Source organism: Heteronotia binoei, chromosome 8 (assembly GCF_032191835.1).
Source record: "Heteronotia binoei isolate CCM8104 ecotype False Entrance Well chromosome 8, APGP_CSIRO_Hbin_v1, whole genome shotgun sequence".
NCBI classification, from domain to species: Eukaryota; Metazoa; Chordata; class Lepidosauria; order Squamata; family Gekkonidae; genus Heteronotia; species Heteronotia binoei.
The window spans coordinates 69,948,891-69,968,016 of NC_083230.1; the positions used below are offsets into that span (position 1 = coordinate 69,948,891).

A 19,126-nucleotide genomic window follows, 5' to 3' on the forward strand; every position below is an offset into this window, starting at 1 on the left:
CTACCTAGACATTGTTACCATTTTGTGGATATATGCAATTTATTTCTATGAACCTATTTTTAAAGAGGAAAAGTGTGAAACAGCTCCAGGTATTTGAGTTTAGACAAAAGCTCGCTGTCCACTGAGAGCCACTTCCAGATAGCTACTGAAAAAGCAAAAATCACGCTAGTATAGCACATCATCACACTACAATTAGAGGACTACAGGATAAGATTCACAATATCAACCTACACAAAATGGTACATCATGAAATTGTCACTGGTTTTGACCTCTTTCCTTTGCTGTCCTTTCCTGATCATTTTTTCATTCCTTGCTTCTCTGATTACACACAGGCTCAATTAAACCATTGTTGTTTATGCTCAGAAAAACCTGAACTGGGACCTGTACATTTAGGCTGATTTTTATTAAAGGGATGTGATCAAGCACACTTCAGCTTATTCTTTCCTTTGTGGTATTGATGTCACTCACATTATCTGTCTATCTCGTTTACCTAGCCAAAGTAATTTCAGAAAAAAAATATATATACCTGTATCTTTCCTCCTGCAGTGTTTGAGAAATAAAACCATAGTCTCTTTTGAACTGTACTTTTAAACTCTCTATATCTTCTGATAACTGGGCTTGTGCTTCCTTTATTTCTCGCAGCTCTTCCAAGATCATAGAAAGCTTTCCATGGCTGACCAGAGCATTTGTCCCACCATGGCCAAAGGACTGATTTCCATTACTATCTGCTGAGCCAGATGTCGCACTTGAGCATTCATCATCACTTGCATATTTTGGCTTGGCCACAATGGTGGCACTGCCACCGTAGGCCCTAGAACTAGTTTCAGGCCTGAAGTCATCCAAGCTGCTCTTCAGGTGAGCAATATTGTCTGCACTACCAAACTTATTCCGAATCAAGTTTGCAAACTCTCTCGATTTACTGAATACAAACACCGGGGGTGTTAAGGAAACACCTGGAACACCTGTCTTGGTCTCATTGCTCTGCCCTGTAGTACGAGATTTCCCATGAGTATCTTTTAAAGAGTGCTGAATTTCCTTTAGACTGTCTTTGGAAGTATCCTTAGTATTTTTGGAGGAACCATTTTGTTCAATATCCTTGAGCTTTCTGTGATATTGTTCCAGTTTCTTTTGCAGTTGGGCAATGGAGTGGGCAGACTTTTGGTTCTTCTTTTCAAAGACTTGTTTAATTCGCCCAGCTTGCTGCTTGTCTGCACTGTTCACCAGTTTTAAATATTCTGCCACGTTCCCATCCCGAGCTGTTTGTTCTATTTTGATCTGCTCTGTAACTTTCAGAATCTTTTGTTTAAGGCTGTCTGCACTGAGTTTTACTTTTTGAAATTCGAACACACCATCAGGTACTTCAAAGTTGAGGTTGGTGTCTGAACCCCCTCGTCGAATGTTAAGAGGCAAGCTGAGAGTATTCATGTCATGTCTTTCCACCTATAAAGAAGATTGAAATTGAAAATGGGTGAGAGGTTTTCCTTACACACAAAGTTGATTTCTGTGAAGTGATTCTTAAATAATTCTAAGCAGAATTTAATTTATGACCACAAAGTATGATTAATCTTCTGGCAAATATTAGGTTAATGCAGAAACTGGACATGTAGTAGTATTCTGCTCATTAAGCTATGTAGTATAATTGCTGGTATAAATGTACTCAGTTAACAAGATGTGTAACAGATTACTTCGCTTGAAATAGTCAATAGTTCGAATATAAGCAATGTATCATTGCCACAGTCTTCAGAACTACTTATGTTCTGCTAAACTAGTATATCTAATTTACCCAAAATAACATTGCATATAAAAAATATCTTTTCACATTTGCTGATCAAATTTATGATAGTCTAATTTTCCTAACAACACTGCTGTGATTTCAATATGTAACTACTTCTAGTTATCAGATAAAGCACAAATGTTAATTGATTTTTGAGACCTGGTACAACATTCCATACCCCTTTCTTGACCTTTAATTTTATAATTCAGCTTCATGATATTCAGTCCCCTACCACATCACTATCACTATCAACCATTGTGCTCTTAATTCTGTTATTTGGCTACCTACTACCAGTCAGACCCCCCCCCCCCTCAAAAAAAAACTATTCTGGCTTTTTACTTCCTTCAGTATTCTCAATGTTCCTGCTAATTCTAGCAAAAATAAATTTTAAGAAAATTTCACTTCAGTCAAATTTGACTCTTTCCAAATTGTTCTCAAGCAATCTTCTATAAAAAAAATCCTTCAATTCCTGATCACAGATGATCTTAGTATGCATACCAGTTTGTTTAACAGGATTTTAAAAAATTCTCTTGAGGGGTTAAGTTCAGCTTCCCTGTACTAATGTCTCTAATAGACCTATCTCCCAGAATCTCCACCACAGATTGATTTTGCTCTCTTGCTGCCTCTACCCAAGCTTCTAGAAGGCTGTCTGGATTTCCCCCCTACATCTTACAGTACTGTTTTTGCTTAAGCAAAACTTATTGCTAAAAATAGACTTCTAAAAAATACTGCTACATTGCTCTGCAGGGGGAAGAGGAGGTTCATGACAATAATCAACAGCGGTTACTGCTGTGCACTTTTTGCTGTAAACTACCAGAATTGATCATCTCAGAGCTCGAGCTTGGAGCTTAATTCGACAAATTAAAAGACAAAATGAAGATAAGCATACTTTCCACCTGCATTTGCCCAACAATGAATACAGGCAATAAAACTGTTACCAGTAAAGTAGCATAACCTCTGAGAAATGTAAGATTTTATTTGCTATCATATCTTGGCACACAAAAAGCAAAGCCTCCCATTTTCAAGACCACTGAAAATATCCAAAGGTTTCCAGATTGATGCAAGTATAAATTATATTTTAAGACTAGCCTGGTGAAATGTCTTTTAAATGTAAATTTTAACATTTGGTTCACATACAAGTTATAATGAATTAGATACTTTTGCACATTGAACCTGATAAAAATTGCCACATGATGTAACAAAAGGAGACAAAGATCGATTCCTCACTAGCAGCTGCTCCGCCTCGGGCTTCTGCTTTCCCCAGCTCAAATAATTGATTCCCCACCAGTAGCCGCATGGCTGCATTTTGTCCTGCGGTTCCCTCCAATTTCCCTCTAAAAAACCAAACCACGGGGGAAATTGGAGGGAGTTATGGGTCAAAATGAACCTGTGCAGTGACTGGTAGAGAATTGATCACTTGAGCCAGGGAAAGCAGAAGCCCAGGGGCGGAACAACTACTAGTGAGGAATCAGTCAAACATTATTAATCTGATGCTTAATTATAGCTATACAGATTCTTGATAACTGAAGATGGTTTATCTAACCAAGTGGAAATTCACAAAGGTGTTTATACAATATTTCTGTTTGTGCACAGGCATATGTATGCCATAGCCAATGTTAGGGATGGACACAGACACGAACCAAAGTCCAGTCTGACATTTGGCCAATTCACAAAGCTCAAACTGAGGTCCAGGGAAGGAGCCTTCCCCAAACACTCACCGAGCTTTTGTTCAGTCAGGTGCTGCCCCTGGCACACCTGCATCATCCAGAAGAGACACAAGCACATCGCCCAATGTGCTTGTGTCACTTCCAAGTAACGCAGGCACATCAAGGGCAAGGCCTGATGCCACCCAGAAGTGATGCAAGCAGATGCGGTGTGTGCACATCACCAGGGGAACCCTGAAGCCGTTCAGTTTGGGTGTGTTTTGTTCAGGGGTTCAATTCAGGGCTGTCCAGTTTGCTAATCCCACATTGGGCTTTCCTTGTCTTTGCTCATCCCTAATCAATGTTATTTTTTTTAATCGTCTTACATTTAATCTGTATCATGTTCATCCTGTCAACCAAGAGATATATGCACCATCATGCTCAACTTAAGTTACATTAGCTGTTTTTAACCCTCTCACTGTAATAGGCTGAATACAGCCAGTGACTGATCAGTGTGGTGTGAAGCTTCCGTCAAAACTTCTGCTTTAGAAGTTGGAACTCAAAGGCTATATGTTACATGAAAATGTTAAATTATAATCCCAATATTAGGGGAGGGACGGTGGCTCAGTAGTAGAACATCTGCTTGGTAAACAGAAGGGCCCAGGTTCAATCCCCAGCATCTCCAACTAAAAAGGGTCCAGGCAAATAGACATGAAAAACCTCAGCTTGAGACCCTGGAGAGCCACTGCCAGTCTGAGTAGACAATACTGACCTTGATGGACCGAGGGTCTGATTCAGTATAAGGCAGCTTCTTATGTTTATATAACATTGGGTGTTTTTTTTTATTGTAAAACGTGACTTTGAGGAGAGGATGATTGAAAGCAGAGAAATGGTAGAAGGAATACTCAGAAGTATAACCCTTTCTGCTCTACATTTAGGTAGGTAGGTAGTCCCCTGTGCAAGCACCAGTCATTTCCAACTCTGGGGTGACGTTGCTTTCACAACATTTTCACAAAAGACTTTTTACAGGGTGTTTTGCCATTGCCTTCCCCAGTCATCTACACTTCCCCCCCCCCAGCAAGCTGGGTATTCATTTTACCGACCTCAGAAGGCTGAGTCAGTCTGGAGCCAGCTACCTGAACCAGCTTCTGCTGGGATCAAACTCAGGTCATGAGCAGAGGGCTCCAACAGCAGTACTGTAGCTTTGCCACTCTGCACCATGGGGCTCTACATTTACCACTCAGCAAATCATCATCCAAACTGTTTTCCACTCAGTAAATAATCTCTTTCTGTTTCAGCCTGCTTTCAGATGAGTTTCTCTTGCTGTGCTTATTTCATTTGGTTTCTGATGGAGGTTGTGGTTTAACTTAGGCTGATATGACCCTGATGTTCTATGACAGGGGTCCCCAACCTTTTTGAGCCTGCAGGCAGCTCTGGAATTCAGATACAGTGTGGTGGGCACAGCCCTAAATGGCTGCCTCAGGAGGCAGAGCCAGCCACCAAATAGCTGCTGCAACATACCTTCAGTCACACAGTGAAGACCCTTGTGTTGTGGTGGCAGCTGGTGCCAAATTATATTTTTTAAAATCTGCACAATCAAATCTGCTGTGGTTAATCAGAAGCCTTGCTGGTTTACTGTATATTTTAACTTGATGTAAGCTACCTTGAACACTACAGAAGTGTGGAGTATATATATTGTTCAACTGCTTCAGACCAACATGGCTGCCCTCTTGGATCTATTGTAAATATAGATCCAAATATACATCTTGTGGTTTCATGATGTCAGAACACAGCAAGTACTGTTTCCTTTCTAGAGCAGATATTTATTTAATTAGATTTCTAGACTGCCATCCCCTGTAAAACAGGGATCAGGACAGTGTACATCAATAAAGACATTCAAATATTATATTCACAGTTAAAAGCAATAAAAAACAATAATTTTCCTGATGAGATTATGCTAAACTACTGCCTTGTGGAGATTATGCCACTGCCTTGTGGAGAGGAGGGAGGCAGGAGACAGTAGTGCCAGAGAGATAGAAACTGTCACTGTCCTCAACCAAACACCTGACAGAACATCTCTGCCTTGCATGCACTGTGGAACTGTATTAATCCTGCAGGTCACAGATATTGTTCAACAGAGAGTTCCACTAGGTTGGGGCAAGGGTGGAAAATGCCCTGGCCCTGGCTGAGGAGAACTGGATGTCTCTCAGGCTGGGGACTACCAGTAAATTCTTATATGCTGAGGGCAATGCTCTTCAAAGGGAACACCAAGAGAGGCAGTTCTGAAGATACACAGGCCTCAGATAATTAAGGGCCTTGAAGGTTAACACCAAAACCTTGAACCTGATCCAGTACTCCACCTGAAGCCAGTGCAGCTCATGCAGCGCAGGCTGAATGTGTACAGTTTGCCGAAATCCCCAGGGCAGGACAGGTAGGGAGCCAGTTGCCTGGCCTGGTGTAGCTGGAGAAACACACCAGTCTGGCAACATTTATGATCTGGACCTTCATTGATGAGGTGTCCAGATCCACGCCCAGTTCCGAAGTATACCAGAGGGGGGTAATTTAGGTCAGGAGTAAAGAGGATGTCAGGGAACAATTTCATCCATGGCTTCAGAGAGATGGAAGCTCCAGTCTTCTATCAGTGCATCTAATGAATTGTGGGGGGGGGGGTGTTGACGGACTGAGAAACAGGCCGGGCAATTGTAAAACCAACTGGACAAGGAGCTGAGAGTGGCCAGAGTGGCTGAGCTCCTTGTGGGAGACAGAGCTGAGTGGACTCTGTCTGGAAGAGGGAGTTTTCAGACGGTTTGAAACTCTCTGAGGGAGCTTTTGCCAGCACAACAGGCAATCTCCAAGTACAAACAAGATCACACAAATGCACACTGAGGGGTGAACTGGATTCTGGTGGTCAGCAGGATTGCCCAAGATGCAGACCAGAGGACTAGCTGTGGGGCTGAGACGCATTGGTATTCAGGGGTGCAAGTCCTGGAAGACAGTTAGTGTGAAAGGGTCTGTGAGGGAGAATACTGATACCAGTCAGGAGTTCTCTATGTGTGTGTGGAAAAGTGATTGAAGTTTGTTATTTATATGATTTGGCACTGCGTAAGTTAGGGTAAAACATCTGAAGAAACAGCATTCTGAGTGCCCAGAAAGCACAGACAGCCTGTGTGAAGTAGAGTCTAGTGGGACTCTAAAACCTGCCTGGTTTCCTATTTATTTTAAAGATATTCTGCCAAAGTTTTGTTATATTTTAACTCAGCCTGATTAGTCTCTACTCTCTGTAATTGATTTAGTCTGCCAATCAGCTGCCAACTGATTTATCTTTTTAATAGTGAATAGTCATAATCAATATCATTTCATCCCTCTCCCTTGCCTTCTGTTCCTTAATAAATGTTTTGTGGTTTTTAACTTTAGAACCGTCTGGTGCCAATTATTAATAGTTCTGACAGGATTTCTGTGAGTCTGATTGAGGGACTGAGGGAAGGTGACCAGGGAGAAATTTAAACTGGTCACCCACCCGAGTAAAGCTTCTGACTGGGTTCCTCACAGGGGGGATCAGATCCCACATCACATTCTGGAACCCAACTGTGCCTATTAGTCTCCGCAGGTGAGCATAAATCCACTCACACATAGACAGGAGGGGGCTGGGATATGCACATAGATGGCTATTTACATGTACAACTCTTCATAATGGTGCCACATGTTAGATAGATATGGTGACATTGTGCTGGAATACTTTACTAAGAAACTGTTTTTCCTCTTTCCTTCCCAGACTCTTGGATGAGCAGACCAATAATATTTCCCCAAAATGGAAAATTTACTGTATCAAAGGTAACACTGGCCACTCATTTCTTCTCAGCATGGGATGACCTGAGATGAATCACTAAGTGCTACAGAAATAATGAAAACATTATTTAAGCTAAATCTAGTCCCCAGATGAAACAAATCCATTTTAGTATTATTTGAAGTCAGAAAATGAGCAGCTGATAAAAGTTATGAAAAACTTGTAAAATGCACATGTAATATAAGTCTGAATTTTATAGGAAGTATCAAACTCATTTGTTAGGAGGGCCAGATCTGACACAAATGGGACTTTGTGGGGCCATGCCATGTGTGTCATAAAATGTAATGTGAGGTAGCAGGGATATAAACTTTATAAAGGACACAGACAAACACAATTAAAGGCATTATGTTTTAACTTAAAATACAAACATGCTTAAAAAACACTCTTGCAATATTTTGTTTAAAATGGAAAGATGGGGGAACAGTGGGATTTGGCAATGCACTTTTAAAAATAAAACATCAAGAAAAAGCACAAGGATCACAACATATGGCTTTTTTTGAGCAGAAACGCATAGAAACAGAGTTCCAGCTGGTTTGGCATTAGGGAGTGTGGCCCCTCCTGGCTAATTAAATCCTGCCCGAGGGAGCTCAGATGTCCTTTACGGGACATCATAAATCGATCCCTCCTGGAGGGGCATTTTCCAATGCCCTTAAAAGAGGCTTTGGTCCGCCCCCTCCTGAAAAAAAGTACAACAGACCCGGCCGAATTGGCAAATTACCGACCGGTCTCTAATTTACCGTTTTTAGGTAAAATTATAGAGAGGGCAGTGGCGTTGCAGTTGCAGGGTTTTCTGGATGACGCTTCCGTCCTAGACCCTTGCCAGTCTGGCTTCCGTCCGGGCCATGGAACGGAGACAGTGCTGGTCGCCTTGACAGATGACCTCCAGCGGCATCTGGATCGGGGCGGTATGGCGGTGCTGATGTTGTTAGACCTGTCGGCCACGTTCGACATAGTCAACCATCGGTTACTGACCCGCTGCCTTGCCGATGTTGGGGTTAGGGGGTCAGCCTTACAATGGCTCTCCTCCTTCCTCGAGGATCGGGGACAAAGGGTGGCAATTGGGGGCGAGCATACACTAAATTGTGGGGTGCCCCAGGGAGCAGTTCTCTCACCGATGCTATTTAATATCTATATGCGCCCCCTTGCCCAGATCGCCAGAAGGTATGGGCTTGGGTGTCACCAGTATGCAGATGACACCCAGCTCTATCTGTTAATGGACGGCCGACCTGACTGCGTCCCAAAGAACTTAGACCTGGCTCTGAAGGCTGTGGCAACCTGGTTAAGGCTGAGTGGGCTGAAATTGAATCCAGCAAAGACAGAAGTCCTTTGCCTGGGTTGGGAAAAATACCTCTCCCGGTCTTCGACGGGTGCTGGGTCAGGAGCCTGGGAGTTTTACTGGAGCCTTCACTAACAATGGAGGCCCAGATAGCAGCCACTGCCAAGTCAGCCTTTTTTCACCTGAGGCGGGCAAGGCAGTTGGCTCCCTTCCTAGAGCTTCGGGATCTGGCAAGAGTGATTCATGCAACGGTCACCTCGAGACTGGATTACTGTAATGCTCTCTACATGGGGCTGCCTCTGTGTCAAACCCGGAAGCTGCAGCTGGTGCAGAACACGGCTGCTAGACTGCTGTTGGGGCTCCCAAAGTGGGAGCACATACAGCCGGGGCTGCGTGAACTGCACTGGCTACCAGTTATATACCGGATTCATTACAAAGTGCTGGTTATTACCTTTAAAGCCCTATATGGCCAAGGAACTGCCTGCCTTAGGGACCGTCTTTCCCCATACGAACCCCAGAGAGCGCTGAGGTCAGGTGGGAAGAACTTGCTAACTATCCCCGGGCCGAGAGAGGTAAAGCTTCAGAGCACCCGTGACCGGGCTTTCTCTGTTATGGCTCCACGCCTATGGAACCAGCTTCCAGAGGATATGCGGGCCCTGCGGGAATTTGAACAAGACCTTTTTCGATTGGCCTTCACCAGCTAAGGGGAAACTGCTAATGAAACTTGTATAATAGCACCAGTATATTAATTTTATTAATTTTATTGATTTTAGAGTCTAGTAGAATTTTAATTAATGTGTTAGTTAGTTCTGTTTAAATACCTTGTAAAACTAATGTATTGATTGTGTTGTTAGCTGCCCTGAGCCTGCTTCGGCGGGGAGGGCGGGATATAAATAAATAAAATTGATATGATATATGGCCTAATATGCAAATGTGTTCCTGCTGGCCTTTTTCCGCAAAAACCCCTATGTAGAACTATGGTGATGTCAGGGTGTGTGGCCTAATATGCAAATGAGTTCCTGCTGGGCTTTTTCTACAAAAAAAAAGCCCTGGCAGAAACTAAAAATATAAAATGCCTGTGAAAACAATGAAATGGCATTGCAGGCTTCTACTCCCTCCACGGGGTCTACTCAGATGGTAATGGCTCTCCAGTGTAATATCCTTCTTTGGCCGTGAGTTCCCAAGTTAGAGTACTCGCTAGGCACCAGTTCCCAAGACCACTGAGCAGAGACAAGCTAGCTCAAAGCATCAACCCTTTATTTGCAAGGACACAACTCCAGGAAGCATGAGCTTCAGCAGCTATAGGAATGCTGAAACAGCACAAAGTTGCAAGGAAAATGTGGAACAGATTTTCCATTAAGGTCTATGGGCCCTATCTATCTGGACACAGAGTTCTTAATGGAAAATCCACTCCACATTTTCTTTCCAGCTTTGTTTCATGCTGCAGTCAAACAGGGCAGAAAGAGCAGGGAACTTTGGCAGCCTTGGAGCTTCAAAGGGTAAGGACAGGGGGGGAAGAAAAGAGCCCAGTGGGCCTGATTAGCTCTAGGCGGGCCGGTTCTGTTCTGCGGGATGGTCATTTGACACCCCTGATCTAGTATGGCATAACTTTTTCAAACTGTTATAAATTTTTAGATATCAATTGTTAATTCATTTGCATGATTATTAAGCTTAATGATACCAACCTACTACCTGATAATCAATACTTGAACAAACACACTGGAAGTGTACAATGACTAATCTGATATTCTGCTATAAGATAAAAGATATTTTCAGAGTCTTAGAAGTTTGAGCTAGAGTAATTAAAAATGCACCCTGATTACACATCCTATGACTCAATTACAGAAGGAGGACTGTCCTCAGACATTCGAGATTTAAGTTCTCTTTATTTCTATGCCTATTATAAAGTACCACATAGAGATGCAAGAGAGCAAAGTCTTCTGTGGCCACACATTTCCTAAAAAATGCAACCTGATGCAAACTCACATGAATATAAATCATCACACTGTTTCTACAAAATCTAACAGTGTTCATCAGAACAAACCGTCTCTCATTGAAGCCCACAACAATGTTTATTTCCTTTAATTTAAAAATATTCTAAAAATATATTATAGTTGGGCATGGATATAATTAGAGGTTCGTCTGACCCTCCCCTGCCCCCTCCATTGCACAGAACTCATGGGACCTCTTCTCATAAAAGTAAATTATTCCCTAAAGTCTGTGATTTCCTATGATGCTATAGAAATTGTACAAAAGGCAAGTGGGAAAAGCAGATCAAAGTTGAAAAATCAAGTCAGCTAGTGTGACAGCTTCACACTTAGGATGCAAAAGCCATATTTTATGAAGGATTTTTTTCTGTTGCAACAAACAAGAGCCAGTAAAAACTATGGTTAAAGCTTGAGCTGAGTGAATATAACTTTGCTTTTAAAAGGAAATTCTTTTTTTTCCTTTTTTTTTCAAAATTAAAACTGAGATGGAGAAGCATGACACATCCAAACAGTTGAAAAGGAAATGGTAATCTTATTGTGCTTGTGAAATATTCAGGAAACATCTTGCTCTGTTCCAATTTTTTATTGGCAGTGAAAAGACTGAGCATTTGGAGAAGCTGTCATCTATGGACATGAGACACTGGACATTATCGGTATGACTGGATGATACTAAAATGAAAACAAAGGGCACCTCATAAAGGTAGATCTTCTCTCACATTCTCCTTCATTCAGAAGACTGATGCTGAAAAGCTGGAGCTCAGGGGAGCTTCATAGGCAAAATATTATGAGGAGGGGATGCAATGATTATGGAGAACAGAATTACTCTCAATTCCTCCTCCTCCTTCTGATAAAATGAGTACACCAGAGCAGAGGGAAATTTTGTCCTATTTTCCCTCACTGTAGATCCAGGTGGGTAGCCATGTTAGTCTGAACCAGTAAAACCAATTTTGAGTCCGGTGGCACCTTTAAGACCAACAACATTTTATTCAAGGTGTGAGCTTTTGTGTGCATGCACACTTCCTCAGATACAATGTAAGCTCATACCTTGAATAAAACTTTGTTGGTCTTAAAGATGCCACTGGACTCAAACTTTGTTCCCCTCATTGTAGTTCCTTCTGCCACACAGCATTTCCTTAAGAAGTCCCCCTGCTATCTCAATATTGGTTTCCAGAGCCTGATAGCAGGAGAATCTCTGATTTGTTTGTTTTTTTGTTTTTGTGCTTGCAAGGTAGTCACCTGTGCAAGCACAAGTCGTTTCTGACTCAGGTGACGTCACATCGTGATGTTTTCATGGCAGATTTTTTTATGGGGTGGTTTGCCATTGCCTTCCCCAGTCATCTACACTCTACCCCCAGCAAGCTGGGTACTCATTTAGCGACCTCAGAAGGATGGAAGGCTGAGTCAACCTTGAGCCGGCTACCTGCTTGTGTGTATTCCATATCCACATAGGGAGGTGCATGTGCAAAGGGATACACTACATCTATTTTTCAAGTTTAAAAGAATTTTATTGGTAACATATGGTAATAAATCTATTTCTTACAGCTTTAAAAACGTCTTTTATCTACCCCATATATTACTTTTTACCCACCCCTCCCCCTGTTACTTGACCCCTGCCGGTGTTATTTACTTAAAATGCAAATATTTAAAGGTACCCTTAACTATTAAAACAAAAATTAATATATATTTTTAAACTTAATCATTATCAAAAATTGTCCAATGTCCTTTTATTTTCCACTCTTTTTCTACATATCTTCTAAACATTTTCCACTCCGTCTTAAAAACTTCTAAATCATAGTCTCTTAATATTCTTGTTAATTTGTCCATTTCACTCCATGTCATAACTTTTATAATCCAATCCCATTTCTCTGGTATTTTTTCTTGCTTCCACAACTGCGCATATAATGTCCTAGCAGCTGAAAGCAAGTACCAAATTATAGTTCTATCTTCTTTTGGAAATTTTTCCATTTGTAATCCCAACAGTAAAGTCTCTGCAACTTTCTTGAGTTCATATCCCAAGATCTTAGAAATTTCTTGCTGAATCATATGCCAATACTTTTTTGCTCTTTCACAAGTCCACCACATATGGTAGAAAGAACCTTCATGTTTTTTACATTTCCAGCATCTATCTGGCATCTTATTGTTCATCTTTGCCAACTTTTGGGGAGTTATATACCATCTATACATCATTTTAAAACAGTTCTCTTTAATACTATGACATGTTGAAAGCTTTATAGAATTCTTCCAACGATATTCCCAATTTTCCATCTGTATTTCTTTATTTACATTAATTGCCCATTTAATCATTTGAGATTTCACTACTTCATCTTCCGTAAACCATTTTAAAAGTAATTTATATATTTTTGAAATTAATTTTTCATTATCTCCAAGCAGAACTTTTTCCATTTCTGTTTCTTCTTTTCTTACTCCTTCAGTTTTGATATCATTATCCACCAAGCTCTTTTTTTGTTGCGTTTGGAACCAATCATATTTATTATTCAACTCTTCAGCAGTTTTCAATTCTATTTTGCCATTTTGTATTTTTAATAATTGATTATATGACAACCACTTTTCTTCACCTATCTCAGCCGTTATTTTTATTACCTCAGCTGGCACTACACTACATCTGTTTTTAATAACACTTTTCCAGTAAGAAGTTAAATGTGTCTTCACATGTGCACATGTGAAAATGCTTCCAATTGTGACTGCTTTATTTCAGATTCTAAAGTCAGAAAATTATAACATATAGAGTTGTCTCCACAATTTCTTGAAATGTATTAATGGTTCTATTACACACAATGCTCAAATAATTTGCTTATCAGTAGAAACCTATCCACCCCTTTCCTTCCCATTCTTCTGTACAGACAGGAATCCCTCAAATGCAAACTATGAGTGTGTAGAAGAGGCTGTTAAGGAGATGCTATTTAACAAAAGGAGTAAAACCGCAATACTGATTGTCTACATTATTAAAAACCTGCACATGTGAATCATATGCAAAAGGCAGAATATTAATTTTCAGTGCTCTAAAACCATAACTTGTTTTACTGACTGCAAGAAAAATATAAGCAAGGGCTCAAATGCAGATTTTTTTTAATGGATTTAAATTATACAGCCATTTTGCTTACCTAGAAAGAAAAACAAAAATAACAAAAGCTGGGCTAATGTAGATAAGGGTGCAACTGTAGATATGCTTTATCCCACTGGAATTGTCCATTGATTCCAATGGGATTGAAGAGCACATGGTTGCATTCAGACAGTAATGACAAGCTGCAGTTAGTCTTTAATCAGGAACAAACGCCGTTTATTGCTGATTTCACTCCTTTTGCAGACAGAATAAAAACTCTCCAGTTTTCTATGTTATCTAAATTCAGCCACCTGCATTGGAGTTGGTTTTTGTGTTGTTTTTTTAAATCCTCAAAACTGGGATTTTAAACTGAGACCAATTTAGCACTAGTGCTTGTTCCAGGTGGAGAGCCCTTTTGCCCCCAGTGCTTCTCTCGGTTTTCACACAAGCTGCCCCAGAGCTGTGAGTTGGCCCACCGCTTTTCCACAGCAAGCAGAAATCGCTTGTAAGAGGATCTTGCTTGCTGCGGAAAAGCAGCATGCCAACTCGCAGCTCCGGGGCAGCTTGTGCAAAAACTGAGAGAAGCGCCGGGAGCAAAAGGGCTCTTCACCCGGAACAAGCCTAGCGCAAAATTGGTATGACATTAGATTCCCACTGTCTAAACAAGCTCCAGTTCACAAAGGCACTGGGACATCATGGTACATTGGAGCTTAGTCAGACTGAAATTTTTTTACATCAAATTCCATATGAAATAGATTGAGATGGGTAGCCATGTTAGTTTGTAGCACTGGAAAAGAGCAAGGGTCCAGTAGCATCTTAAAGACTAACAAAGTTTGTGGCAGGATATGAGCGTTCATGAGTCAATGCTCACTTCTTCAGAGAGAAGTGAGCAGTGACTCTCAAAAGTTTATACCTGCCACAAATCGTGTTAGTTTTTAAGGTGCCACTGGACTCTTGCTCTTTTCTACTGCATGGGAAAGAGGAGTTAGAAAGAGGAACGGAAACATGCAAAAATAGCAAACTCTTGTTTGTGCCCAACTGCAGTTTAACTGTTGCTTCCAGAGGTGCCTCAGTACAGCCTATATCTATTTCCTGGCCATGTTAGTTAACTCAGATAGACATGTCAATATATGTGTAAGAATACTTATATTTTTGCCAATTATAACAATATAGATTCAATCCAAACCAGAATGTGTAGTGTACACACATTACACATAATATGCATTCTGGTGATGATTCATGCAGAATAGCTTATTTACAGCGAGGCAGAAGATCAAACCAAGTCACAAAAAACATTTCATCCTAGACTAATCTTTGCTGAGATTCTGATGTAGCTTCTGAGAGCTGTAGAGGGGAAAATAGCACTTGCAGTCTGTAGTTTAAGTCAAGGGTTAGCAAATTAGATTTAAAGATAAGAGGCAGCTCCAGATGTGCTGTAATAGCTTGGTCAGCACACAGTCTGTTGCTAATATTTACAGTGCTAGAAATGCAGGAGTGAAAATTACATTTTTGGCTTATAGTAAACTAGATTTGGATACAAAAAGCATTTTTATTGCAATACCTTACTAATTAAATATTGTAAACAAGCAGATTAACAAAGCCAGAGTGGTACACAGACCCAGCCTACTACAAGACAAACTCCAGGAAATCAACAAGAGAACTCTGCTGGGTGACACAGCTCATGGCTTAAAACCACATGTCTGCACCAATGCATTATCAATGACCTAGAACCTCTCCCAGATAAGGATGCTTCTCTTTCACAGGGTGGATGGGGTGGGGTAGGGTGGCTGGCCCTTTCTCACCTAAAGAAAGACTCTGTACTTAAAACTGCTTCTTACCAACAGCAACAGATGATCCAACAGAGACACAAAGCCAGGAACTAAACCCTGCAACTGTTAGCAGTCAAATCCCTTCTCCCACTGAAGGGCAGTTTATAGTCCAAAAAGCCAGAAACACCTCTCTTAAGCATCACGATATCTTAGTGCACGGTACTACTTGGGGCAAAATGGACCAAGATGGATCATGGATGTCACCTAGACATCAGCCCGGGAAAATAATTTCAAAATCCAAGGCAGGGCGTCAGGCTGGCTACTACCCACTCCTTGCCCTGTAGAGATGCATGACTTTAGAACAATGGGTCACCCAGGTTTTACTGATTCACTCAGCATAATCCCATAAACACCCAAACCCAACTTCCCCTGCACCCATTACCCTTGATTAAGCAGCAATTAAGTAACACAGAATCAGAGAGTAAGAAGGGACCTCCAGGGTCATCTAGTCTAACCCCCTGCACAATACAGGAAATTAATGAATATCTCCTCCACACACTTAATCTCCATGTCCAGAAGATGGCAAAACCCTCTAGGATCCCTTGCCAAACTGGCCTGGAGAAAAATTGCTGAAGGTGGCAATCAGCATTTCCCTGGGTGTGTAAGAAAGGGCCACAAAAACGAAGAACTGATGCAACCCTTCCTGCCCTCATGATCTGCCTAATTTACAGAATCAGCATTGCTGTCAGATGGCCATCCAGCCTCTGCTTAAAAACCTCCAAGGAAGGAGAGCTCACTAACTTCTGAGGAAGCCTGTTCCACTGAGAAATCGCTCCAACTGTCAAGAAGTTCTTCTTAATGTTAACCGAAAGCTCTTCTGATTTAATTTCAGCCCATTGGTTCTGGTCCAAATTTCTGGGGCAACAGAAAACAATTCTGCACCATCCTCTATATGACAGCCCTTCAAGTACTTGAAGATGGTGATCATATTACCTCTCAATTGTCTCCCCTCTAGGCTAAATATACCAGCTCCTTCAGCCTTTCCTCATAGGACTGTATCTCCAGACCCCTTACCATCTTTGTTGCCCTCCTCTGGACATGTTCCAGCTTGTCTATATCCTTCTTAAATCGTGGCACCCCAAACTGAACACAATACTCTGTGAGGTGTAACCATTAAGACTTCCAGTTCCTCTTGCTTGTTTCCCATATGCTGCACATTAGTGTAGAGACACTAGAATCCAGGTTTTATGAACTCTGAGGTTTTCATTTCCTTATGTACTTGCAAGCTAGCCTATGTGCCACTCCCTGCAAAACTTTAGTGTTCTTATATCCAGTTATTGGCAACATACTAGGCTTTAAATTATTGTCTCATTCCCCCATACAATTTAGTTTAAAGCACTTCATATTAGGTTAGCAAGGCTCTTACCAAACACATTTTTCCTACCTCTGTGAGGTGCAAACCATCTCCCAATAGAAGAGCTTCATCTCAAAAGCATAAGCCATGGTTCAAAAAGCTGAACCTTTCCTGATGACACCATCTATGTAGACAGTCATTTATTTGCAGTATTTTTTTCCTGTCCTAAGCCACAGCCTTTGACAGGAAGAACTGATGAAAACCTGCACCCCAGCTCCTTCCCTTTCTGATCCAGAGCCCCATTCATCTCTTTTAATATATTTCAGAGGCTGTGCTGGACAGTATCATTTGTTCCCACAAAGATCAGCAAAAAAGGATAATAATCCATGGGTTTGACGAGTCTTCCTATCCTTTCTGTCACATCCCAGTTGCATGCACCTGGCAGACAGAATACCTCTCAATATGACAAGTTCAGTCAGAACACTTTGGGCCCTACACCTCTGAGTGGGGAATCCCCAATTACCAGCACACATCTATTCCTATATCGGGGAGCAGAAGCTCAAGCCTTCTCATCCATGGGGTCCTGAGAAGCTTCCTTCAAGCTTCACATAGGCTGGGGAAGTAGCCCTTGTTCCAGTAGTTCAGAATCAGTATCTATGGGGAGATCCTGGAACTGACTGCTTAGCTGCAAAGGCTCAGAATGTGTCCTTATTTTCCTGCTCCTGGAGGTTACATTTTTTCACACACCCTCCTCCTGTGTTGGGTTCTCCTCCATTTACTGATATACCTTTTCCTCTTCCTCCTGTTGTCCTCTCAAGAACACTTCATGTGTTCTGTCCATGAAATCCTCACCTTCCTTTATACACTATAGTGTGTACAAGCATGTCTCAAGCCCCTGTATCTTCTTCTCCAGTAGGGCTACCAACTTACACTTGCTGCAAGTGTAATTGCTGTTACCCTCAGGTAATAATACAAACATCACATGGACTTTACACATCACTGCCTCAGCTCCCTCACCAGCCATGCTGCTACAGTCCAGTACAAAATTTGCTGTTTATCTTGACTTCCCCGAAAACTCCACTGCCAAACTGCCTCTTGAGACTACTTGTGAGGAGCTAGTCACTTCATTACAGGGCCTCCAGGTGAATAGCCATGGAGCAAAAGTGAGGAAAAGCCTTTCAATTTAAAGGCTCAGAGCCTCCACCTCTGACTCAACAGCCACAGCAACAGTAGAGGACACGGCCAGTAACTACCCCCAGGTAAACAGGCCTTTCTCTCTCAGCAACAAACAGATGAAAGACACACAGAAGCAAACAGAAACCCCTCTCCAGCAGGCTCCAAGCACTCACACAGTTCTCTCACACAGTAAAGTCCGTTAATGTTTAGGAAAAGCAAAATTCCCAGTTTAGGAAAAGCAAAATTAACAACTCACCAACAATTCTGTCTCATCTCCCAGCACCTTCCTCCAACCTAGCTGAGTCACTTCAGACCTAGGCTGATTCTACACAGGTTTGATGAACAGTGAATCCGCCTGCTAAAGATCCATGTAATTCAAAATGCATCCACATATAAAAATTTGCTCCTTACCTTTTGCAGAGTTTTACATCTATATTTGTGAAAGGAAGAAAGCTTTCAGGCCCTTGCCCCTCACAGAGGTTGGAAGTTCACTTCAGCTGTCTCTCAAGATTGCCCAGTCATAGGTGTGCATGGGGGGTCGAAACCCCAATCAAGGTGCTGCTGTCACACATATACTCTCAACCACCCCCAAATGGGCGTTGCTTTGGCTCTGGTTGGAACTGGGCTTTTATTCCAGGAGGAGGGAGGAAAAGTGGAAAGAGCTGCCAACCACCTGGAGCAGGGGAGAAATGCTGCTCCTTGCAAGGACTCCAGCCCCCCAAGCAGCAATGCGCACATTGCTGCTGCACACTGCCTTTCTCCTTGCAAGGGAAGTTGAGCTCAGAGGAGAAGGCGCCACCTAGCTTGGCTGCTCTTGCCTGAAGGCAAGAGCATCTGAGTGGGGCCAAGTGCACTCTTCTCCTCAGAGCTTGAAGGAGAAGAACATGCCTTGCTTGGCTGCACTTGCTTTCAAGGCAAGAGCACCCAGGCAGACTGCATTCTTAATTTATCCATGCTGCCTAATTAACTATCGATCACCTACTAGAATTTGTAAAAATGAATTAACTTAAATTGATTAGAATTGGATTGTTATTTTGTATTTTATGTATTTAAATGCATATAGGACCAATTAATTTAACTTAATTTAATTAATTGAATTGATTATTATTTTGTATCTTGTGTATTTAAGTGCATACAGGACTAAGCATATTTAACCAATTATTTATTAACGTTAGCACTTTAAATTTTAGGAATTAGATTTTAGTATTGTGCTAAGTAAGACTTATTTATTTACTAATCAA

At 41.6% G+C, this 19,126-nt stretch overlaps 1 protein-coding gene across 2 annotated transcripts in view; it reads right to left on the reverse strand.

Annotated features, from left to right (window-relative positions):
• TMCC3 (transmembrane and coiled-coil domain family 3) overlaps positions 1–19,126 on the reverse strand; it is a 227,773-nt gene that overhangs the window by 9,218 nt on the left and 199,429 nt on the right. For both annotated transcript variants that reach the window (XM_060245191.1, XM_060245192.1), the window contains exon 2: positions 527–1,440. In XM_060245191.1, the coding sequence (XP_060101174.1) occupies positions 527–1,440 (914 nt within the window). The remainder of the gene's footprint in view (positions 1–526; positions 1,441–19,126) is intronic.